The sequence below is a fragment of the Erpetoichthys calabaricus genome, chromosome 7, assembly GCF_900747795.2.
Source record: "Erpetoichthys calabaricus chromosome 7, fErpCal1.3, whole genome shotgun sequence".
In the NCBI taxonomy this organism is placed as follows: Eukaryota; Metazoa; Chordata; class Cladistia; order Polypteriformes; family Polypteridae; genus Erpetoichthys; species Erpetoichthys calabaricus.
This window is the reverse complement of record NC_041400.2, coordinates 177,399,855-177,426,555: the sequence shown is the minus strand read 5'-3', so window position 1 is coordinate 177,426,555 and position 26,701 is coordinate 177,399,855. Positions and strand designations below refer to the sequence as shown.

General features: G+C 41.7%; 1 protein-coding gene across 1 annotated transcript in view; it reads right to left on the bottom strand.

Moving 5' to 3' along the window:
• eef2l2 (eukaryotic translation elongation factor 2, like 2) overlaps positions 1–26,334 on the bottom strand; it is a 70,118-nt gene extending 43,784 nt beyond the window's left edge. The window contains exons 1-7 of the mRNA XM_028805754.2: positions 26,084–26,334; positions 18,165–18,379; positions 17,357–17,538; positions 11,422–11,633; positions 8,468–8,649; positions 4,037–4,142; positions 346–459 (exon numbers count right to left, since the gene is read on the bottom strand). Of these exons, the coding sequence (XP_028661587.1) occupies positions 346–459; positions 4,037–4,142; positions 8,468–8,649; positions 11,422–11,633; positions 17,357–17,538; positions 18,165–18,379; positions 26,084–26,086 (1,014 nt within the window). The 5' untranslated portion in view covers positions 26,087–26,334. The remainder of the gene's footprint in view (positions 1–345; positions 460–4,036; positions 4,143–8,467; positions 8,650–11,421; positions 11,634–17,356; positions 17,539–18,164; positions 18,380–26,083) is intronic.
• Positions 26,335–26,701: the final 367 nt, after the last annotated feature.

Below are 26,701 nucleotides of genomic sequence, written 5' to 3'. Positions count from 1 at the left end.
CACAGACTACATAGAATGGACACACAGTACATAAATAACAAACAATATGGAAAACTAACAGAATACACACAAAACATGAGAATAAAAATGTTAAATTATTAAAAAATATCATTAAACAACAAATAAATACAAGTTGGGGGAAAAACCTTTACTGTAACAAAACTGTGAGGAAGGGTAGCAAACCATAAAAACGTCTTAGACTCACATCTGCTATATCAATATCACGCTGGTTTACAAATCAAGAATGTAATTATTATTATCCTAAATTTTATACTTTCCTAAGGAACAAAACCTCTGTGCTGGACCCAAAACTGCAATGTCCCATCTTTAAAGATTAGGAGTTACCTTCAGTAGTGGTTTTCCTTCTTTGTCCTTGTCTTCTGCATCTAATTTGATGTCCAACTTTTCAATCAGCTTGGCTGTCTCCTCCTTCTTAAAGTTCATAATGGCATCAAAAATCTATAAAGGAAATACATGTGCGTTTCAATATGTTTCTTCAAGCATCCCAGAGATGAGAATCTTAAGCCAGGGTTACATTACTTGACTTCTAGTCGTTGGGTATGTCAAGTTGTCGACTATATTGCTAATCTCAGTGCCAGACCCGTTGTCAGGCCATGTGAATTTACACGACTAAAAATCTCTGGAGGTGTCACACTCAGTGACTTGCTTGCATTTACTTGCTCATGAAGGATGGATTCCAGTGACCCATAACTACTGAAATGCTTAGAGTGTGTGTGACTTCATCCACTATCACTCTTTGATAATCTATTGCAGTTTGCTTCGCAATGGCAGTATTCTCTGTTGTCAATCAGCAGTTACATTACTCGACTTCTAGACGTTGGGTATGCCAGCCTTGCCAACTGTATTGCTGATCTCGTTGCCGGACCATGTTAATTTACACAACTAAAAATCGCTGAATATGTCACACTTAGTGACTGTGTGCCAGCACAATCATGCTCACCCTTTTTTCTGACAGCCAATAACTTGCTGCCTGACGGCGCCAGTGCTGTAATGAAGTATTAGCAAGAACGGCAAATTCAGCCACAATCTCAACCCTTTTTTTTATTTTAATTCTGTTCTGGTACTTAAAACAAGATATGTCAGGCTTTTGTCTAATGTCACTGAGTTGTGTACAGTAATCCCTCCTCCATCGCGGGGGTTGCGTTCCAGAGCCACCCGCGAAATAAAAAAATCCGCGAAGTAGAAACCATATGTTTATATGGTTATTTTTATATTGTCATGCTTGGGTCACAGATTTGCGCAGAAACACAGGAGGTTGTAGAGAGACAGGAACGTTATTCAAACACTGCAAACAAACATTTGTCTCTTTTTCAAAAGTTTAAACTGTGCTCCATGACAAGACAGAGATGACAGTTCTGTCTCACAATTAAAAGAATGCAAACATATCTTCCTCTTCAAAGGAGTGCGCGTCAGGAGCAGAGCATGTCAGAGAGATAGAGAGAAAAGCAAACAAATCAATAGGGCTGTTTGGCTTTTAAGTATGCGAAGCACCGCGGCACAAAGCTGTTGAAGGCGGCAGCTCACACCCCCTCCGTCAGGAGCAGAGAGAGAGAGAGACAGAGTTTGTTTTTCAGTCAAAAATCAATACGTGCTCTTTGAGCTTTTAAGTATGCAAAGCACCGTGCAGCATGTCGTTTCAGGAAGCAGCTGTACAAAAGATAGCAACGTGAAGATAATCTTTCAGCATTTTTAGACGAGCGTCCGTATCGTCTAGGTGTGCGAACAGCCCCCCTGCTCAATCCCCCTACGTCAGGATCAGAGAAAGTCAGCGCAAGAGAGAGAGAAAAGTAAGCTGGGTAGCTTCTCAGCCATCTGCCAATAGCGTCCCTTGTATGAAATCAACTGGGCAAACCAACTGAGGAAGCATGTACCAGAAATTAAAAGACCCATTGTCCACAGAAACCCGCGAAGTAGCGAAAAATCCGCGATATATATTTAAATATGCTTACATATAAAATCCGCGATGGAGTGAAGCCGAGAAAGGCGAAGCGCGATATAGCGAGGGATCACTGTATCAGCAGAAAGGAGGAAGTGAAGAGGAAGTTGGAAGAATGGAGGGGGTTTTAGAAGATAGACGTGTTGAAGATAAATAGGAAGAAGACGGAATATATGAGATTTAATGATGATGAGGATTCTGAAGTTAGTCTGCAGGGAGTGCCATTGAAAAGAGTGGATACAATTAAATATCTAGGATCAGTGGTAGTCCAAAATGGAGAATTAGATGTGGAGATTACCTACAGAGTGCAATGTGGTTGGAACATTTAGAAGAAGTTGTCCAGAGTATTGTGTGATCTAAGAATTAGAGAATTTAAAGGGCAAGGTTTTTAAAACAGAGGTAAAAAAACTGCCAATTATTGTCCGCATGTGTGTAAATGAGAGGGAGGTCAGTGGAATGGTGAGGATGCAGGGAGTAGAGTTGGCGATGGTGGATGAGTTTAAATACAGAGTAATGTACATGATGCCATTTACAGTACAGAGTAATGGCTAGCATAGAAAAGAAGTGAAGAAGAGAGTGCAGGCAGGGTGGAATGGGTGAAGAAGAGTGTCAGGAGTGATTTGTGATAGACAGGTATCAACAAGAGTGAAAGGGAAGGTCTACAGGACAGTAGTGAGACCAGCTGTGTTATATGGGTTGGAGACGGTGGCACTGACCAGAAAGCAGGAGACAGAGCTGGAGGTGGCAGAGTTAAAGATGCTAAGATTTGCATTGGGTGTGACGAGGATGGACAGGATTAGAAATGAGGACATTAGAGGGTCCACTCAAGTTGGATGGTTGGGAGACAAAGTCAGAGAGGTGAGATTGCGTTGGTTTGGACATGTGCAGAGGAGAGATGCTGGGTATATTGGGAGAAGGATGCTAAGGATAGAGCTGCCAGGTAAGAGGAAGAGAGGAAAAGAGGAAGGCCTAAGTGAAGATTTATGGATGTGGTGAGTAAGGACATGCAGATGATGGGTGTAACAGAAGAAGATGCAGAGGACAGAAAGATATGGAACAGATGAGCCACTGTGGCAACCTCTAATGCAAACAGCCGAAAGAAGAAGAAGAAGAAGAAGAAGAAGAAGAAGAAGAAGAAGAAGGATAAATCAGCAATGATGTATGGAGCTGAGACATGGGCAGTAAAGGGAGAAATTAGATGTGGCAGAAATGAAAATGTTGAGATGGCGTGTGTTTGCTCCTGCCTATTCTATAGAGCTTCTTCATGTCTATTATAACATAAATAAAGCTAACATAATCTGTGTGTCTACTATATAATAAAAAACACCAAGGTCCATGTGTCCAGTCCCTCTGAACAATCTGATCGTTCAGCTTGGCTTTAGTGACACAATCAAAAGAGGGAGCGTGAGTGTTAGACGTACAAGGAGTCGCCTCCAAAGATGGATGGTATAAAACTGTACAGGAGGTGAGAAAGGCACTATGAAAATAATGACAGAGTCTGAGAAGCAGGCTTTACAAGAACAAGTTCGAGGGAGTGAGTGTTGGTGAAGAGGGGTTCACACACACGCAAACAGAGAGCAAAGGTAATGAAGGTACCCGTAGAAAAAGAGATGGCAAATATTTTTTTAATTATTCTATTACCTGTCTTCAACAGATGCCATGGCTAGTATAACTCTATGACCCTCATAATCCTATTCAGGGTCACAACGGCCAAGAAATTATCCCAGCAGTATCAGGTACAAGAAGACAAAGTGGCCTATAAAGGGTGCCAGGCCATCGCAGGACCCATGAGTATTATTTAAATCAGATCAAAGCCTCGGCTCTTCTTTGAGCTATTTGCACTCTCATTTCTCACTTTTACAAACATTCTAAGCATTTTTTTTTATCTTTTCACTGTACTGTATCACCCTTTTTTTCAGGATGTCGCACATTATTTATTAGTAGTGTAATGCTTTCCGGATGTTTCTGTAAATAAGTTTGTGACAGTGCTCAAAATAAACGACACCATAACATGCACTTAACACTGAAAATGGAATTCCATCTTAATTTACTTAGCTCCAAGAAAGAGTTTGGCAGTACCTTAAAAATGGGATCCAAAACGAGTTGGCAGAAAGTACGAGGCATCTTCTTGCCTTCTGCATTTGTAGCTGTCTTGCTGAATTTACCAACTGCTGGGTCGAAGTATCTGAAATTAAAAATATATAAAGTGTTTGTCAACAATACAGAATATGTAAATATGTTTTTAGAAAATGTTAGCCTTTAGTTCGACGCTGAACAGCACATTCCATAATTTAACATATCACCCTGTCATATTAAGGGGAAAGATGGTGACACAGTGGTTAGCCCTTACCGTCTTTTAAGTCCAGCATCCTGAACCCTGTCATGGTCTATGCTGGGTTTGCATGGTCTCCCCCTGTCCCTGTGGATTTTTCTCTCTGTACTCTGAATGTTTTCCTCTAACATCCTAAAAAGAGACTCCAAATGGGTCTTGTGGATGCTTTTGTGAATGGGCCCTGCTATGGACTGGCAGCCCTTCTAGGAATGGTTTGTGCTTCAAACCAAACACAGATGGAAGTGCATCACCTAGTGCAAGTTTGGGAATGTATGGACAGTACTTTGCCACTTGATCCCAATTGATGCTAATTTTCAAAACAGCACATATTTCAGATTATAGGGAAGTACTTGGGAGGAAATGTAGGAAAATAATTTTTCTGAGCTACCTGTCATGCAAATTGCCAGGTAAAAAGTCCATCAAACTCCAAAAACTGTAACAAGACAGGCTTATATAACTATATTTTGATTTTTCTAAAAAAATTGCTAACTTTCACACATTTCATTTTAAATACCATTTAACTCTGTTTCCTCAAGTTTCTGCAGCAACACTTTCAGATCTAGACCATGGTTCCCAAATCTAGTTTAGTGCTCTACTGCTTTTTGCTCCATCCAAGCTCCAAGCTCCAAGTTACTGATCGATCTATCTATCTATATATACACATACACACTCGCCAGCCATTACTGGGACGGACCCCATTTTGCCTTTAGAACTGCTGTAATTTTTCGTGGTATAGATTCAATAAGGTGCTGGAAACATTCCTCAGGGATTTTGGTCCATATTGGCATGATAGCATCAAGTGGTTGCTTCAGTTTTGTCGGCTGCTCATCCCAAAGGTGCCCTATTGGATTGAGATCTGGTGACTGTGGAGGCCATTTGAGTACAGTGGGCTCATTGTCATGTCCAAGAAACCAGTTTGAGATGATCTGAGCTTTGTGACTTGGCATGTTATCTTGCTGGAAGTAGCTATCAGAAGATGTGTACACTGCTGTCATATGGAGATGGACATGGTCAGCAACAATATTCAGATAGGCTGTGGCATTTAAACGATGCACAATTGGTACTAAAGGGTGCAAACTGTGCCAAGAAAATATCCCCCATACCATTACACCACCACCACCAGCCTGAACCAATGATACAAGGCAGGATGGGTTCATGTTTTCATGTTGTTGACAACAAATTCTGACCCTACTATCTGAATTTCACAGCAGAAATTGAGACTCATCAGAACAGGCAACATTTCTCCAATCTTCTATTGTCCAATTTTGGTGAGCCTGTGTGAATTGTAGCCTCAGTTGATTGTTCTTAGCTGATAGGAGTGGCACCTGATGAGGTCTCCTGCTGCTGTAGCCCATCTGCTTCAAAGTTCAACGTGTTGTGTGTTCAGAGATGCACTTCTGCACACCTCGGTTGTAACGAGTGGTTATTTGAGTTACTGTTGCCTTTCTATCAGCTCAAACCAGTCTGGCCATTCTCATCTGATCTCTGGCAATTACGCGATAAATTTGGAAAAATTCGATCTATTCCAAAAAGTCATATGGAAGAGGCACAAGTAGTGACGTTTGCACTGTTTAGTGTTTTTTTGTATCTCACACCCTCATACACCTTTATCATAAGAGCATCCCTTATCTACAATGGAGTGTTCGATCAGAAGAAAATATAAAGCTGGTCTTAAATTAAACATTGTTGAAGTAGCGAAAGAAATTGGTAATTGCGCTGCTGCAACAAAATTCGATGCGTCTGAGAAACTGATGTGAGATTGGAGGAGGCAAGAAGATGTAAAAAAAAAATGCGTTGCATTTTTCAACGGGCGTATAAGTCGCGGTCTGCTTTTATGATCGATTTTTCAGGTTTCATGACCCGACTTCTACGCGAGTATATACGGTACTTAATACTGCTTTGCCACCCCTGTCTGGTGACTGGACCTGGGATTTAAACACTGAACTATTAAAGTGTGAAGCATTGTCACAGACGTGCGCTTGGGAGATAGTTTACCAGCTTCAATAAATGGGTTTCTCCACCAAACCAGGGGTTGGGCTCTGTATTCTAATACTTTCTCCTCTATCCCTCTGCAGACCATCCATAGAGTCTGCTTCCTTGAGTACATCACTTTCGTTTCTGCTCTCCATGAACCCGCCTCTCAAAGATATCATTTTCAGCTCTGGTCCCGTTGAACCTTCCTCTTCCTGTCTGCCAGCCATATACAGTATAAATGGTCATCTTACCTCCCATACCTCCTTTCTGTTTTGGACTCGCATCTGTAAAGACATATTGCTGTTTTTTTGTTTTTTTCTTCAGTTTGCTTAAAATTACCAAATACATGGGGTGGCTACCCCAAACCTTTTTATGTGTTCTCTCTGTTTAATTTAATCAATGCTAACCACTGCATTTCAATTGAATGACAATAACTTTATTTTTCTTTTGGAGAGAACTGCACAAACTGCACCATGTCAACTCTACTACACATAACCATATTGTCACAATTTGCTACGCCTCCTTGGAATAATTATTAGGTTTAGAAAAGGGGACAGAGAAGTCCAAGAGCCTAAGAATGTGCAGTGCTCTCTGTCCAGGAAGAGACCAGAAAGATGTTGGGTCAGAAAAAGTCTAGAAAGGAAAACAAGTGATAGAGTGTGAGATCGACAGGCGGATTGGTGCGGCGTCCACAGTGATGAGGGCTCTGCATCGGTCTGTCGTGGTGAAAAAGGAGCTGAGCCAAAAGGCAAAGCTCTCAATTTACCAGTTGATCTACGTTCCTACCCTCGCCTATGGTCATGAGCTATGGGTAGTGACCGAAAGAATGAGATCGTGAAGACAAGCGGCGGAAATGAGTTTCCTCTGCAGGGTGTCTGGGCTCTCCCTTAAAGATAGGGTGAGAAGCTCAGTCATCCGGGAGGGGCTCAGAGTAGAGCCGCTGCTCCTCCGCATCGAGAGGAGTCAGATGAAGTGGCTCGGGCATCTGATCAGGATGCCTCTTGGACACCTCCCTGGTGAGGTGTTCCGGGCACGTCTAACCGGAAGGAGGCCCCGGGGAAGACCCAGGACACGCTGGAGGGACTATGTCTATCGGCTGGCCTGGGAACGCCTCGGGATTCCCCCGGAAGAGCTAGTAGAAGTGGCCGGGGAGAGGGAAGTCTGGGCATCTCTGCTCAAGCTGCTGCCCCCACGACCCGATCTCGGATAAGAGGAAGAGAATGGATGGATGGATGGATGGATGGATGGATGGATGGATGGATGGATGGATGGAAAACAAGTGAGCCTAGGATGGTCAGAAAAAAGGTAAAGTAGAGCCACATCCAATGAGATGACTTCATGGAGGTGTAAGGGAAGAACAGAATAAGGACAGGACAGACTTTTTATGGCTAGTGCAAAGGAAAGAATAACAGGGGCCTATCTATGTCCTCAATAAACTAGGGACAAAAAAATACAACTTTACTCAGACATGAAGAGAAAGAGCAAAGAACTATAGGGAAATAAAATAAATAAACACTTCCAGCATGTCTTCTTATAACTCCATAATGCAAGGCCCAGGACACCCTCGCTAGCACAATATAATAGAAAAGGCACTGGCATTAACCAACTATGCCACACACTAAAGAGAAATTAAAAAAATTTAAAAAATAATACAACCAAAACCCTAATAAATGTTTCTGCTTACACATGCAGAGTACTGATCGCCTCACGTATGGGCACCCGAGGATGACCTTCCAGGCTCAGTCAAAGTATGCAATACCCCGCTGGGGCAAAAAAGGGGTGCCAACATTAACAATACCATCTTTTTTCACTTTCATTGCTCCAAGAAGCCGCCCAGTGTGGGCAACTTTAGTCACACCCCCCTTCAACTAAACCACGGCTCATCCATTCGGGTCGACATAAATTCGAGGGCTCCTGGAAGATGCCGTCTCAATCTGAGGGACCGAGTCCTGCATGACGGAGCTCGCTGACCCAGACCCACTCAAGAGAGATGATCATTTCGAGAAGCTGCTGAGGCTAAAGAGGCATCTATTTTGCTTGATTTCTGTTACGCCACCACACACCCATTTTGGACTTTGGCAGTAACTGAGGTGGCCTGGTTGGCACACCCACTTTTCTTTGGTACTCCTCTCCCTCATTTGCACCTCACAATATAAAGCAAAAGATTAAAGATCTCTTGAAGCAGACATTACAGGGTTACTCACTTGTCTCCCCACAGCTTCTTCATCATATCCTCTACTTTCTTGGCTCTGTCAGATGGGTTAAGTTGTGCCTTCTCTCCTTTTGATGCAAACTTAGCAACATACATCTCAGCAAACTGCTTCAGAGTGAAAGCCCAGCCATGAAGTCCAGATCCAAACCCAACTGTCCCGACAACTGGGTCCACCTAAATTTCAAACAGTGAAATAAAAAGTCTTGAGAACCACAGAAGAACTAAACTAAAATAATTTACACTTATTTTTTATAATAAGCTATCTAATTAATATAACGCCTTTAAAGGTATTCAGTCTTAAGCAGAACAATCCTAGTTATGACACAGCCAGATTCCTCCATTCCCACCTGTTGTATTTTGAATGCTCTTCGTAATATGTACAATAGTAAAAACCTGTAATTGTAAAAGTACATAAAAAATACTAATTAATTTTTAAGACTGTAATAAACCTCAGGTTGACAAGTAATAAATTAAAGTTTTAAAACTCAACTATCTCCGAATCTTGAACCGGTCTATGTTACTACTCCCATAAAAACCTATAAGACTCTTCATATATTGACATCTGGGAGGCACAATAGCTCTGCTGCCTCACAGTAAGGAGACCAGGGTTCATGTCCTGGGTCCTCCCTGTGCAGTGTTTGCACGTTCTCCCTGTGTGTGTGTGGACTTCCTCCAGGTGCTCCGGTTTCCTCCCACTGTCCAAAGACATGCAGGTTTGTTTAATTGCGATGCTAAATTGCCCGATTTTGTGTATGTGAGCTTGACCTGCAATGGACTGGAACCCTAACAGTAGGGTCAATTTTAGACTGCATATCATGCCATGGTACTTGTCTATCTATCTATCTATCTATCTATCTTCTGTAAACACCCAAATTTCTCCCTGGGGACAAATAAAGTTCTATCTACATTGAACTGAGATGTAGAACTATCACATCACATCTAGAACTGAGACTAAAGCATCTTCATTTCTATCTATCTATCTATCTATCTATCTATCTATCTATCTATCTATCTATCTATCTATCTATCTATCTATCTATCTATCTATCTATCTATCTATATTGTGCCTTATCTATCTATCTTGAAAGTGTAAATGTACAAGTATAGTAAATAATAATAGTTTCATATTTGAGATACTTCAATCCTGGGTTCACATGGTGGCACAGCGGTCAGCACTTCTGCCACACCAGTTAAGCTTCCTGGACTTTTGCTGTTTCTCGTCCCTGTTTATGTTTTCCTTCTGTTTATCATTTTCCTCCACTCATTTGCTTTTGTTACTCTTACATTTTATTTTATGCTTTTTACAGTCTCTTGCTCTGTCTATCTTATATAATTACAAGGTGCTGTAGGCAGTAGGACCACAGACACTTGAAGGATATTTAAAGACACCTGCTGCCCCAGTCACATTGCTGTGGCATAAGTTGCTTTGTAAATGTGTTCTTTGACTCCTTTTTGTGTTTCCCTTTAGTGACTACCTTTTGGGGTCGTATAGCCTTTTCCTATAGTGGAAGCCATTTTGCGTAACTGGTGAGAAGCTCAATCATCCGGGAGGGGCTCAGAGTAGAGCCGCTGCTCGACCACATCGAGAGGAGTCAGATGAGGTGGCTCGGGTATCTGATCAGGATGCCTCCTGGACGCCTCCCTGGTGAGGTGTCCCGGGCACGTCCAACCAGGAGGAGGCCCCGGGGAAGACCCAGGACACGCTGGAGGGACTATGTCTCCCGGCTGGCCTGGGAACGCCTTGAGATTCCCCCGGAAGAGCTAGAAGAAGTGGCCGGGGAGAGGGAAGTCTGGGTATCTCTGCTCAAGCTGCTGCCCCCGCGACCCGACCTCGGATAAGCGGAAGAGGATGGATGGATGGATGTTGTTAGGGTTGCATCCCACGTTTCTAGGAGCATGGTCTCTGGGGTCATGACCTTTAGTTCATTAGCACATGGGACAAAAGCTCAGTGGTTGCACTGAACTCTATGCAATCTGTGGAAAAATCCTCCAAAACCCTTAAGGTAATTCTCATTGTGACTGATTTTCATGTGTTGCTTGGTTTCCGACTTCTTTGCCTGAATTTTACTGTAATGCTTGCCTCTCCTTTGGGTTTTGGTCACTTTATTTTCATTTTATTCATGTTGTTTTGCCTTTTGCACACATCTCCTGGTTAATCTCAAAAAATGAGTTATCGGTTTCTTGCCGAGTCAGGACTCTTTCCTTTCGCAAAAGATTTGCTTAGGTTTATTAATTTATACTTTTGTATTGTATTGAAGTATTTTTTCACCCCTCTTTATTTTAGTTTTGAGGAATTCTCTGTTAATTTTGTGCTAAACATTTTCATTTTTTGTTATATTGATTTTTGACATTTTGATCATTGACGTTTTTTCTTTATTTTGGAAAGTTAATTATTTTTTTCAATTATTGATCAATCAAAAGCAGTGAATTGGACAATTGTTTTTTAATGTTTGTCCTGTTTCACAACTACATGGGCATAGCCGCGGGAGACAGCTAGTATTACATAAAATAAAGGTTGATTCATTAACATAAGTGCTGCTGCCTCAAATCTCCACAGTCAAATGTTCAAATCCTGAGCTTGGTATCCTTAGCAGGGAGCTTTTATATTCCTACAGTAAACACATGGGACTTCTCCAAGCACTCTGGTGTCATCCTACCTCCCAAAAGATTGCAGCTTTGATTAACTGCTGCTATGATTCAGTGTAGGTCTCTTCACAAGCATGTCCTGTGATGGACTTATGTCCATCCACATTTAGTTTCTGCCTTGTGCACAAATCAGGATGGGCTCTGGCCCAGTATTTGTTACTGAAAAATCTCCATCAGCAAATCACAATTGTGTGTTTTTTCCTTAGCTTTTCCACAATACTTAATGTGTAGTATAGTCGTATGGTGTTAACTGTAGTCCCTTTACAATCTAGAGGTTTGGTTGGACATTCTAAAACTTACCATGATGTTGCCCATTGGTCCAGTCTCACCCTCTCCATATGTAGAAATGATGACATTAACATTTTCCACAATACGCTGGAAAGTCTGGAAAAGTTCGTCTGGTTCCAATTGAAGTTCCAGAAGGGCTCGGTCCATCTTGTTCATCATCAGAACTGGTTTAATACGTTCAGCAATGGCTTGCCTCAGTACAGTTTCTGTTTGCACACACACCCCTAAAATTAAAAAAAGATGGGCAACACTAAGTGACAGGAAACAACTTCTGAGAATTATTTAGTATTTAACATCTAAGTAATATTCTTATCATCTAGGCAAGGTGCTAAAGTAATTTAATGGACAAATAAAATGTTAGATTACATTGTAGAACCTGCTGAACATAAATTAAGTGATGTTATGCTTAGACTGTAAAACTGGAACTGAATTAGATGTACTGCGTGCAGTTCTGGCCAACTTGCTACAAAAAAGACAAAGCAGCTGTAGAAGCTCTAAATACAATGGCACCCAACAGTATGTCCATAATGCCCTGGGACTTAAACCTATCTATTCTTGAGTACAGATAGCTGTGAGAAGACCTAATCCAGCTCTTCAAAATTTACAAAGGCATCAATAAAGCTGAACTAACAGAATTCTTTCAGTTACAAAAATGAATTCCATACTCGATGACATTGGGTGGAGTTAAGGAAGTGTGTATTTAAGATGGAAGTTCTCTCCACAAAGTCTCAGAGGAACCTGGAACTAACCACTGAGTATTCAGTTACGCAGAAACATCAACTACTTTTAAAAAGTGTCTGGATGAGATATTAGGGCAATTTAGCTGTTGACTAGTCAAATAAACAGGATGGGCTGAATGGTCTCCTCTAGTGTCCACATGTCCGAGTACCTTTAGTTTTGACTGTTTTTTTTTTTGCATAGTGATTATAGTGGAGTTCCTATATTATGACCATTTGCCCATTTTTTGGCTCTTTTTGATTTTGCTCTTATGGATTTGGCCGCTGACATACTCTGCCATTCCATTTATGACTTTAGAGCATTACAATATTAACAGGCCATTCAGTTCTAGAAAACACATAAATCCTGTCCACTCAATTCCTCCAAAATAACATCAAGTCTAATTCTGAAGGACTCTAAAGTCCTACTGTCTACCATACTACTTTTTAACTTATTTCATGTGTCTATGATTCACTAATGTGGTGGGCTGACGCCCTGCCCGGGGTTTGTTTCCTGCCTTGCGCCCTGTGTTGGCTGGGATTGGCTCCAGCAGACCCCCGTGACCCTTTAGTTGGGATATAGCGGGTTGGATAATGGATGGATGGATGGATGATTCTCTAAACTAAACTTCCTAATGTTTGTGTGAAATTTACCCTTAAGTTTCCAACAGTGTCTCCATGTTCTTGATGAACTCATTTTAAAGTCACAGTCTCGATCCACTGGACTAAATCCCTTCATAATTTTAAACACTTCAATCATGTCCCCTCTTACACTTTAATCTTTTCTCAAACCTCATCCCCTGTAGCCCTGGAATCAGCCTAGTCTCTCTTGTCTGGACTTTTTCTAGCTCTGCTATGTCTTTTTTGTTCCCCGGAGACCAAAACTGAACTCCAGATGACGCCTTACTAGTGTTTTAAAAAGCTTGAGCAAAACTTCTTTGGATTTGTACTCCACACATCAGGGCGCTATATAACCTGACATTCTGTCAGCCTTCTTAATGCCTTCTGAACACTGTCTGGAGGTTGAAGAATTTATTTTAAAGTAGCAGCTGGGATCCCCAGTACTAATTCCTTTCATATTTTTCAACACTTCGATCATGTTATCTGTCAATCTCTGTTTGCCTAAACTGAAAAGGGTCAACTCTTATGGTCTCTCCTCATAACTCATATCTCTTCTGTGGACTTTCTCTAGCACAGACATGTTTTTTGTAATATTGATACTAAAACTATACACAGTAGTCCAGGTGAGGCCTCACTAATATTAATAAAGTATCTATCTATCTATCTATCTATCTATCTATCTATCTATCTATCTATCTATCTATCTATCTATCTATCTATCTATCTATCTAATGCATTATATAACTTAAGCATAACCTCCTTGGACTTGAACTTCACACACCATGATATATTCCCTAACACAGCCTTCTTAATGGCTGCTGAACACTGTCTGACAGCTGACAGTGACAAGTCCACTACAGCTCCTAAATCCTTCTCATAAGCAGTACAATAAAACCTTGGATTGCGAGTAATTTGGTCTGCGAGTGTTTTGCAAGACAAGCTAAAATTTTTAATACATTTTAACTTTGATAAACAAGCGAGGTTTTGCAATACGAGTAGTACGTATACGCTTTGTCTGCCGAGCATCACTTGATCACAACTGAGCTGATGGTTCTTCGCTGCGGGATTGAGGGTAATCATATCCCATGCTCGGTCTTAGTCGGCGTGCCTCACTCGTATAGTCAACATCCATACGAGCGTATACTGTTTACTACAGCATGGTGACTAAGTGTGTGCGTGTAAAGTATTTTTTTATTTTGTGTCCAAGTGTAGTGACTGTTCTTTAGTAACTGTACTGCAACAAAAGAAATTTGTAGAAAAGCACCACCCAAATAAGGCTGTAGTGGTGTGAGCGATTAATCTGTTTAATGACAATGCAATGTCACATTTCTGCAAAATCCTCAAAAGGAGGTAATACCAACTGTCATTGGATAGGTTTCCTTGTTCAAGTCACAAAAAACAAAGATTCCAGTGAGCCAACAGATAACAGGGATTCTATTAGTTAGAGTGAAAGTCGTCGTACACAGTAACCCTCCTCTCTCTCGTCTCCCTCACACCAGCCATGATTCTTTTCAAAGGTAAAGTGCAGGTTGGTTTGTTTAATGTATTTTTCCTTTATATGTTGTATTAATCATTTTTATATGAATATTTTTGGGTTGTGGAACAAATCATCTGAGTTTCCAATATTTCTTATGGAAAAAAAATACGAGTGCTTTGGATTACATGCAAGTTTCCAGAACGAATTATGCTCACAAACCAAGGCACCACTGTACTTTTAAGTTTCAGACCTTCCATATTGTATTCAAACTTAACATTTTTAATTCCTATGTGCAATACTTTACATTTACGTAAATAAGTGAGTGTGGTCAGCTTGTGCTGGAGAGCTCTGTTCATATGTATTTCTGTTTAGAGTTTTGAGAGAAACTTCAGTTGAGGGCTGAACTGATGGTTTTCTTTTTCAAACCACAGCCTGTCAAGTTCAAGTAACAAAGCTATATCCTGGTTTCCTACTGAAAGATTCCAAATTGGAAGAGCATTTACGTTAAATTAGATGTTGAAATAACCTTAGAGTGTGGTTTGGATGGAATAATTGGAAGAAAGTATCATGAGTATTGTGTGATCAAAGAATTAAGGCGAAGGTTATACAGTGCATCCGGAAAGTATTCACAGCGCATCACGTTTTCCACATTTTGTTATGTTACAGCCTTATTCCAAAATGGATTAAATTCAATTTTTTCCTCAGAATTCTACACACAACACCCCATAATGACAACGTGAAAAAAGTTTACTTGAGATTTTTGCAAATTTATTAAAAATAAAAAAATTGAGAAAGCACATGTACATAAGTATTCACAGCCTTTGCCATGAAGCTCAAAATTGAGCTCAGGTGCATCCTGTTTCCCCTGATCATCTTTGAGATGTTTCTGCAGCTTCATTAGAGTCCACCTGTGGTAAATTCAGTTGATTGGACCTGATTTGGAAAGGCACACACCTGGTTGACAGTTGACAGTTCATGTCAGAGCACAAACCAAGCATGAAGTCAAAGGAATTGTCTGTAGACCTCCGAGACAGGATTATCTTGAGGCACAAATCTGGGGAAGGTTACAGAAAAACTTCTGCTGCTTTGAAGGTCCCAATGAGCACAGTGGCTACATCATCCGTAAGTGGAAGAAGTTCGAAACCACCAGGACTCTTCCTAGAGTTGGCCGGCCATCTAAACTGAGTGATCGGGGGAGAAGGGCCTTAGTCAGGGAGGTGACCAAGAACCCAATGGTCACTCTGTCAGAACTCCAGAGGTCCTCTGTGGAGAGAGGAGAACTTCCAGAAGGACAACCATCTCTGCAGAAATCCACCAATCAGGCCTGTATGGTAGAGTGGCCAGATTTTGATTTTACTACCGTCTGGAGTTTGCCAAAAGGCACCTGAAGGACTCTCAGACCATGAGAAAGAAAATTCTCTGGTCTGATGAGACAAAGATTGAATTCTTTGGTGTGAATGCCAGGCGTCACGTTTGGAGGAAACCAGGCACTGCTCATCACCAGGCCAATACCATCCCTACAGTGAAGCATGGTGGTGGCAGCATCATGCTGTGGGGATGTTTTTCAGCGGCAGGGACTAGAAGACTAGTCAGGATAAAGGGAAAGATGACTGCAGCAATGTACAGAGACATCTTGGATGAAAACCTGCTCCAGAGCGCTCTTGACCTCAGACTGGGGCGACGGTTCCTCTTTCAGCAGAACAACGACCCTAAGCACACAGCCAAGATATCAAAGGAGTTGCTTCAGGACAACTCTGTGAATGTCCTTGAGTGGCCCAGCCAGAGCCTAGACTTGAATCCGATTGAACATCTCTGGAGAGATCTTAAAATGGCTGTGCACTGACACTTCCCATCCAACCTGATGGAGCTTGACAGGTGCTGCAAAGAGGAATGGGCGAAACTGGCCAAGGATAGGTGTGCCAAGCTCGTGGCATCATATTCAACAAGACTTGAGGCTGTAATTGCTGCCAAAGGTGCATCGACAAAGTATTGAGCAAAGGCTGTGAATACTTATGGACATGTGCTTTCTCATTTTTTTTATTTTTAATAAATTTGAAAAAACCTCAAGTTAACTTTTTTCATGTTGTCATTATGGGGTGTTGTGTGTAGAATTCTGAGGAAAAAAATGAATTTAATCCATTTTGGAATAAGGCTGTAACATAACAAAATATGGAAAAAGTGATGCGCTGTGAATACTTTCCAGATGCACTGTATATCAGGTTTTTAAGACAGTTTTAGGACCGGCAATGATGGTTAGAGAGCTGAAATGTTGGCATTAAAGGGAGTTCAGGAGTAGAAATTAGATGTGGCAGAAATGAGAATGTTGAGATGTATGTATGGAGTTACAACAAAGGACAGAATAAGAAATGAGACGAGCAGAGGTACAACGAAAGTGGGAGAGATATCTAACAAAGTACAGGAAAGGAGGTTGAAGTGGTATGGATGAACAGAAACAATGAATATGTGGGCAAAAGAGAGATGGGAATGGAAGTACATGAAAAGAGAAAGTGAGGGAGACCAAGCAGAGGTGGAAGGATAAAGTAAAAGAAGATCTGAAGGAAACGTTTCTGATTGGGGAGAAGTTGCCGGACTAAGGACTATGGAGAAGGTTGAACAAGCACAGCGACCCCACACAGAAGTGGGAAAAGATGAAGAAGAAGAAGGAAAACTGACATTTCCCATAGCGAGTGAATGCAACACGTGTCATTTTCAGATTAAGACAATATGCCAGACTGTAAAAAAAACACATGTGACCTTTCTATTGCTGGAGTTATAGTAATGATATAGTAATAGGGCCAATTTTGAAAAGATATTGATTTAGAGATGCGTATAATGTAAAGAAATGTCTTATAAAAGTGTGCATAGAACAGTTTTCTGTACAAAACAAAGCACATTTTAATTCTACATTCTTACTAACCCACACACCGACAAAAGAATCAATTATCCTGACATGTTACGCTGATGGAATTTCATACTGTATGACATTAATAGTAACAGTTTGATAATTAATAGTCTTATAAGTGCTATAAGAAGGGATAATAACCATTTCTTCCTTTCACCGCCCTCTTAATTTAGATCTCAATCAATGTGCACTATATTTTGTTAGAATTCGTTCTTCCAGATAGGCTCATACCTGACACACAATCTACAACAACAAGAGCACCATCTGTAACTCGCAAGGCGGCAGTCACTTCCGAGGAAAAATCCACATGTCCAGGGGAGTCAATCAGGTTGATGAGGAATCCCGATCCATCTTTACTCTGCTTGATGAAGGCCAAATCGTTTTCTGAAAGCTCATAATACAGGGAAATGGCTCTATAAGGTGTAAATCAAAAACACAGAGGAGCTAAATTAGTCCAGGGCCTTTGAGTCTCATTGATTCTGTTTGAAGCACAAAGAGAACATTTTTACACAGAGTTCTATTCTGAAGTTAAGAGGGTAATCGGGATTAGTTCCAGTGATATACATTTTGAAAACTAGGGAAATATGAAGCTTGCTTATAAGCATGTACAAAACGATATAAGATTCCACTTAGAATCATCTTGCTGATCTTCAAGCTATGTTCTCATTTCTTTACAGTTCAGAAGAACTAATTTTAGACTCAAATGCACAGAGCACTGGGATTGAAAATACAGCTGAACGTTAAGAGCTGGGATGTTCTGATTGTCTGACGTCTGTCCATTGGCACCAAGCCTATCAATTATTATGCTTGCTGAACTACACATTCCTGAATTGTATTCACTGTTTTATGTTACATTGCTTTTCTATATGGTAAGATGGCTGATGTACTGCAAGACTCTCATTTTCCTGTATTATTAAATTCCTTTTCACTTTTTGACTTGCTAAAAGAAAGTTTGAATTAGAATTACAATTTAATGGTTACTTAGTACTACTATACCATAAACTGAATGCAAACTTGAGAAGCAGCCCACCATACTTACGTTGATTTGATTGTGATGCATCTTTCTTGCTCATCTTTCCGGGTGTCTGTAAATCTGGTTTCTCCTGCTCTAGCAGATGCAATAATTCCAGCTTTGCAAACTAAAGAGTCTGTCAAGGTGGACTTCCCATGATCCACGTGGGCAATCACAGACATGTTCCTGATGTTGTACTTTTTGTCCATGATTGCCCTAATCTGGTCAACTGTAAAGTTCACCTAAGTACAAAAAGGCATAAAACAAATTACTGTTTGTTAACCAACTTCGCAAAATTATGAAAGAGCTTCAACCCATGGTACAGAAAGACAATAAACTGAAGGATATATTCCCAGAACCTCCCCTCCTTGCATACAGACAACCACCAAACCTCAAACAACTGATTCTCCAAAACTATGTGTGGCTCGGCAGCAAGTGGCACATCTCCCTGCCTACAGAACAGGTGTTGCACCTGTGCACATATCTACACAACAGATCAGGTAATTAAACCACATTGTCACCAGAAGCATAAAATAAAGGGTCCGTTCACATACAAATCTGCTAATGTGGTCTACCTAATCATGTGCATAAGGTGCCCCAACACTGGACTGTATGTAGGGGAAACTGGTCAGACACTGTGCCAGCGAATGAGCTCACATTCAGTCATATGAAAAAGTCTGGCAACCCCTCTTAATTCTTTGAATTTTTGTTTTTCATTGGCTGAGCTTTCAAAGTAGCAACTTCCTTTTAATATATGACACACCTTTTGGAAACAGTAGTATTTCAGCAGTGACATTAAGTTTATTGGATTAACAGAAAATATCCATCCATCCATCCATTTTCCAACCTGCTGAATCCGAACACAGGGTCACGGGGGTCTGCTGGAGCCAATCCCAGCCAACACAGGGCACAAGGCAGGAAACAATCCTGGGCAGGGTGCCAACCCACCACAGGACACACACAAACACACCCACACACCAAGCACACACTAGCGCCAATTTAGAATCACCAATCCACCTAACCTGCATGTCTTTGGAATGTGGGAGGAAACCCACGCAGACACGGGGAGAACATGCAAACTCCACGCAGGGAGGACCCAGGAATCGAACCCAGGTCCCCAGATCTCCCAACTGCGAGGCAGCAGCGCTACCCACTGCGCCACCGTGCCGCTCATAACAGAAAATATGCAATATGATAATAATAATAACTCATTAAATTTATATAGCGCTTTTCTCGGTACTCAAAGCGCTATCCATGCATCATAACAAAATTAGACAGGTGCATACATTTGGGCCCCCCAACAGAGATATGACATCAATACTTAGTTGAGCCTCCTTTTGCTAATCTAACAGCCTCTAGACGCTGTCCTCCTATAGCCTTTGATGAGTGCCTGGATTCTGGATGGAGGTATTTTTGACCATTCTTCCATATAAAATCTCTCTAGTTCACTTAAATTTGATGGCTGCTGAGCATGGACAGCTTGCTTCAAATCATCCCATAGATTTTCGATGATATTTAAGTCAGGGGACTGTGACGGCCATTCCAGAACATTGTACTTCTCCCTCTGCATGAATGCCTTTGTAGATTTTGAACTGTGTTTTGGGTCATTGTCTTGTTGGAATATCCAACCCCTGCGTAACTTCAACTTTGTGACTGATGCTTGAACATTATCCTGAAGAATTTGTTGACATTGGGTTGAATTCACCCAAACCTTGACTTTAACAAGGCCCCAGTCCCTAAACTAGCCACACAGCCCCACAGCATGATGGCACCTCCACCAAATTTGACAGTAGGTAGCAGGTGTTTTTCTTGGAATGCGGTGTTCTTCTTCTGCCATGCAAAGCGCTTTTTGTTATGACCAAATAACTCAATTTTTGTCTCATCAGTCCAAACCACTTTGTTCCAAAATGAATCTGGCTTGTCTAAATGAGCATTTACATATAACAAGCGACTCTGTTTGTGGTGCGAGTGCAGAAAGGGCTTCTTTCTCATCACCCTGCCATACAGATGTTCTTTGTGCGAATTGCGCTGAATTGTAGAACGATGTACAGATACACCATCTGCAGCAAGATGTTCTTGCAGGTCTTTGGAGGTGATCTGTGGGTTGTCTGTAAGCATTCTCACAATCCTGCACATATGCCGCTCCTGTATTTTTCTTGGCCTGCCAGACCTGCTGGGTTTAACAGCAACTGTGCCTGTGGCCTTCCATTTCCTGATGACATTCCTTACAGTTGAAACTGACAGTTTAAACCTCTGAGATAGCTTTTTGTAGCCTTCCCCTAAACCAGGAGACTCAACAATCTTTGTTTTCAGATCTTTTGAGAGTTTCTTTGAGGATCCCATGCTGTCACTCTTCAGAGGAGAGTCAAAGGGAAGCACAACCTGCAATTGACCACCTTAAATACCTTTATATCTCATGATTGGACACACCTGTCTATGAAGTTCAAGGCTTAAAGAGCTCATCTAACCAAATTGGTGTTGTAAGTAATCAGCATTGAGCAGTGACAGGCATTCAAATCAGCAAAATTACAAGGGGACCCACATTTTTCACATTTGATTTAATTTCATACAACTAAATACTGCTTCAATAAAAATCTTTGTTCGGAAAACACCCCAGTACTCAGATGTTCCTAGGAAATGAAAGACATACCACTGCTATCTTTTTTGTTGAAAGTAAATTATTATGCAGGCTGAGAGGGGTTCCCAAACTTTTTCATATGACTGTAGATTTCATATCAATCAGAACAGTATTGATCTTCCGGTGGTAGCACACTTTAACAGTAATGGCCACAGCATAAAGGATCTGAGGGTCACTGTGCTTATGGGTAATTTCAAGACCCAACAGGAGCGGAAAGAGAGGGAATACAAACTTATGCTTAAATTCAATACCCTACAAAATGGTCTGAATAGAGACAAGAGTTTTATGACCAGTTATGTGGACTAACAAACTGATTGACCAGCTGACTACATCAAAGGCCTATCTTACAGACAATGCGCTTCAAAAAAAACCTTACAGGACTTTCTCTAGTGATGGTTATATTATCTCTACATTTTATTACTTCATTGTTCTCTTCTTTCAGGGTTAATTCATCAAAGGTTTATTAATTTTGCTAACATTTGAACAAAAAGTTTGTTAAGATGAAAGAAAAAAAAATCACTTTGCTATCCCAATATAAGCTAGAGTATTTTTCAGTTTCTTTGTTACACCTTGCCTGATGAAGGGGGCCTCGAAAGCTTGCATTTGTAATCTATTTAGTTAGCCAATAAAAGATGCCATTTCACCCTACTTTCTCCTGTATCAATCTATGGCTAACATGGTACAACACTCCACTGTTTGTTATCCAGGCAAGCTGAGAGACTTCAAAGGTTCAGGCAGAAACCTTTATAAGACTCAAATAATCTTAAGTAAATCTAACATTGTTACCTTAAGGACTCCGCAAAAGTAAACATTATTACAAATAAAATTAAAAGAAATAATGCAACTTTACTGAAAGACAAAGACAAAAGTCAGAAAAACAAAGTATGAAATGGCAAGAAAAACAAGGAAACCTAAAATGAAGCGACACTGATACCAGGTGTGAATCATGACCTCTTATTTGGAATATTTTGCACTTGTTTCCTTTATCTGGATGTTTTGAACCTAATTTTATTCACCTCTTACATCCAGATAACATCATCTAAGGTTGTGTTGCGCAGGTTTCTATAGATGCTTTTAACAGAACGTATGTGTCAATTTCTCATCGAGAGTTTCTCACGGGTTTGTGCCAAGAGAAACAAAAGGGGGGAAGGTAGATGAGGTGACACCAGCATTAACCTCCATTTTGTTTCCTCTCCTAGATTCAAGGAACACCCACTGGATGAACACCTGACATCGCAACTGGGAGATGCAGTGCAGCCCTGCTCCTTCCGCTCGTGTATCTATTTAAAAATCTTACTGACTAGTACAGTAATGGGCATTTCAATACACTTTACTGATTTGATTCTTTCTAACTACCTGTTTAAGTGAATCAATTCATTTGATACATTTAGTGTCATGCATATATGGGAAGTCTAGGGGCAGCCTACGGGCTCGACAGAGTGCGGAAAAACACAAGATGGGGTTATGGGACAGTGCATTAATGCATTTCTCTTTTACTCTCCAGGAAACAAGAAGACCCGACAAACCGTAACCCAACATGCCGAAGACAACAACAACCTTGCACTTCCGCATCAATCTACCACCCACGATGACGACATTTCTGACTCCCGGCTGATGGCCTCACTCCCGGCTCCATCTGATGACATCACTGTTATCCGACTCCCGGTCCGTCAGTCTCATTTCCCTTACAGCTGTTCCATTTCCGGTTCCATCACATAAATCCTCCCCCTGGGCAGCTGTTCTCTGTCTCCAGTGTGAGTATTGTTATGACCGGTACTGCAGTGCTGAGTTTTGGCCTGAGTACTGTACACTATACGGGGACAGTTCCCATATGGCTAGCCCATATGGGACCCATCAAACTGTGCACCCAAGGATCATATGGGGCTCATTATGAGTTAGTACACTATTACTGATTGCATGGTTCAGGTGTGCTGAGAGAGAGCAAAAACCTGGACAGTTTGGGGGTCTCCCCTAATCTAGATAACATATACCTAAGATTGAAGCAGAGCCCGCCAATCCATTAGGTGACACATGCAGCCACCTAGGGTGCCGTCATCTGTGAGGAGTGTTTTTACGATGGTAAAGGGGTGTGCACTCCAGACACATGAGGTGAAGTCGTCAAACTCTGATGATACTAAGTAGGTAGGCTACTGTTACCCGCTGGGCACAGTTTATGAAAGCATCCCTATACACCAAGAGGTGTGCGCTCCTTAAAGTCCATGGTATATACACAAAGGGATGACATTTATGCTACTGAAGAGATGCACACTCTGGACACCAAGGGGGACCAAACTCCACATTTACCCCCCACACCCCCATCCACCCTGTCACTGAACTCTGAGGATACTGAGTGGGTGCTGTTACCTGCTGGACGCCACTTATGAAAGTAACAGTGCACACCCTCTGTACTCCAAGGGGTCATGCTCCTTAAAGTCAACAGTATATTCCAGGGCTGGGCAATATCTGTCCTGGAGGGCCGCAGTGGCTGCAGGTTTTTGTTCCAATCCAGTTTCTTAATGAGAAGTCAATTATTGCTGATGAAGCACTTATTGCTTAAGTGACATTTTGATGCTTCATTTTAGTCCTCTCACTTGTTAAGGGTTCCCAACCTTAATTGCTTATTTCAATCTTAAACAGCTGCATTGATTGTTTTAATGGCTCCTTATTGGCAATACGATGTAAATGACAAAGCAGCCTGCAGTTTTCCTTCTAACTTGTTTCCATTCACATCTGCGTGTGTTCATCATGCACTGTTTGATATAATAAAACACTTAATAGAAAAATGTGACAGACTGAAAATGATCTGTTTTAGGCTTCAAATCATTTGGATGATATCCGTGGAAAGGAAGAAATCTACGATATAAGAACCTAACATTGCAGACTAACAAGCCTTAAAATTAATTAAGGTCCGAGACTCACAAGGATTGGTTTCTAATTAAGCAATTGGGTTGGAATAAAAACCTGCGGCCACTGCGGCCCTCCAAGACCGACATTGCACACCCCTGGTAAATACAAAAAGGGGTGCTGTTTGTGCTACGGAAAGGGCATGTGCTCCGGACACTGAGGGGGACCCCAACACAGGTCCTCAAAGTCTAATAATACTGACTACTCACTACGGACAAATGGGGGGCAATGTCCATCCACCGCACCTAGGGCTCCAAATGGGCTTTGACCAGTACTCATTTGAAGCAATCAATTAAAATAATGAAAGATCTATTAACTTACATTTACTTAATTGGCTGACACCTTCAACCAAAGCGACAACATTTGAGTTACTATTGTTCATATTTCTTTTGTTTTTCCAATCAAAGCACAGGCAGCTGAATTGACTTGCTCATGGTCATACTGTGTCAGTAGCAGGATTTGAACCCAGAACTTTGGGGTCTGCAGTCCAAAGCCTTAACCACTACACCTGTTTTGTCAAATTAAAAAAATAATTTTATACCAAAAAAACCTCAGGTTAAACTTAACAAATCTTGACTATTCATATCCTGCACTGGAAAAATGTTTTGCTGTTCTTTTAATAAAGTCTTGGTTTAATTCTGGCTTAATGAGTAAGGCTTTGGACTTCAGACCCTGAGGTTGTGGGCACACATGTCATTAGTTTTAGCAGATATCCTGGATTTGGCACTCCCCCTCTGACTACTGTGACAGCCAGACATCAGATCCAGTAGCGGGGGGACAGAGGTCTCCCATTTGGGTTTACTGTGATTCTTACATGAAGGTCAGATTGAAAAGTGGATGCTGGATGCCTGAGATCAGGGTCTTAATCCTTGGAAGTCCCCCATAACGATGCTACTGGTTGTGGGTTTAAATCCACCTATTGACACTGTGTGACCGGGAGCGTGTCACTTCACCTGTCCGTGCTCCAAATGAAAAAAACAAATTTAACCAATTGGATCTGAAAATATTAAAAGTTGCCATGGATAAATTAAGGCATAAGCCACATTAAGTAATTGTAAGTTAATAAATCTTTCATTGTTTTCAATGACTGCTTTAAACTTAAATTCAAATTACCTAGATCATAGGTCCCAATCCAGTCCTTGCGGACCCCAAACTGTCTAGGTTTTTGCTCACCGCCAGTACCCCTGTACCAAATATTCAATAACAGTATATTAACCCAAATGGGTCCCATGTGATCCCTGGGTGCAAAGTTTGATGATCCCAGAAGGGCCAGCCATACAGGACCCATATTTTGGCAGATACATGGGACACATTTGGTGTTAGCTTCCTTAGAAATATTAATGTGGTACACAGGGGGACCTTTTAAAAATAAAGGGTGAGAACCAATGGGATGGATGATATGACCGCTCTGGAAAAGTGGGTTTGTAAAATGGATGTATGGATGCGTATGGATGCTTGCATTAAGTGCAAGGGCCAGCCTCGGATTCTTGGTTAGTGCCTGCAATGAGATGTTCCTTGCTATCGCTAGCCCCCATTGCGGACTCCTCGACTCACGCACAAGTCTTTCACTGAGACAAGTAGGTGGTAAAGCGGTAGGCACTCCCGTGAGCTGCTCTGCGCCTTCCCTGCCTTTTGCTCCCATACCGTCTTGTCGCATTATGTTACCAATATTTGCCCACCCAAAATAGAGCACAGCGTACGGCTCCCGCGTGACACCCGATCTAAAGGTGTCGCCTGAGGCACGAAGCCCTGCGGACATGACCAGCGCTACCACCGTCTTCGATTGCTGTCAACAAACCTATCTAATATGTAACAATCATACTGGAATTGCGAGCAAAGCCACACCCGGTCCATTAACGGGCAAAGCGGGCGGCGACTCTGTTTATAAACGGGAGGGGACCTGCGATTTTTAATTTCCCAAACCCCCTCTAAGAACTACGAAGCTTTCAATTAGGCAGTCGTTCTCCTGGATGAAATAAACGAACCAAAGCAAAGACAGTGTGCGACAACCTAAACGTTGGGAGTCCGAAGAAAATGACCGACGGAAAGCCAAAAGAGACACCGTGAGCTTTCTTCTGAAGTGTCACACGGTCTGTAAACACGCCTGCGCCCCGTTTGTTAAAGAAGAAGCAGGGCGCCACAGAGTTGTTGTAAACTGATATTACGTACGGGGCTACGTTTTCGACACGGTGGATTTTAGGCTTTTTCAGTGTCACTTTGCGTACACCACCGCCGTGGGCTACCGTTAAACAAGTGACAGCTAGGTGGTCGTATTAATATTACTACGTCACTTCACTAGAAAGCTCTTAAACGTCAGAAAGTGGCGTTCGCCGCTCATGATGGGTACACCCCGCTAGCCAAAACCGTTTTTTCCATGACAGCAGATGGGTTTTCAGGGGCTTACCATGGTGACGGATGGCTCCCGGTTCCGTACTTTGGCCTCTGCGGCGGCTCCTAAGCAGCTTGCACCTCTCAGATGGAGGACTTGAGCGAGAAAGAGAGAGAGGAGTAGTGACGTAAGCACTTGGTCGTGAGCCGCATCCAGAGCTGCGCAGCGCCGCGCTAGTCCCAGGGACCAATGCGACCCAGTTTGACTGTCGGTGTCTGCCAGAATCGGAGAAGACAGCTGACTGCCGCCAGTGATTAAATAATCTCGTTACAGTCAGAACTTGGGAACGGGATTTCAACAGGATCCTTTAGTTAAACCGACCTCGAAACCCTTTTTTCCTTTTTTTAAATAAATGCCTAGTTAACACCTTCAGGACTTTAAAGAGCACCTGGCATTAATATGCTGGCGAAGGCCAGGTTGTCAGACTAGTATAAATGGAGCCAATATTCTGGTCAGCACTGAGTACAGGGTAGGAAGAAGCATTGATAGGGTGAAAGCATACTCATGCAGACAATATTAACACCTTGAGTAATTTAGAATCACCAGTTAACCTGCATATCTTTGAGGATGTGGGGATTAGAGTTTGGTTGAACCCATGCAGACATGAGAAGAACACAAACAACACTGCAGAAT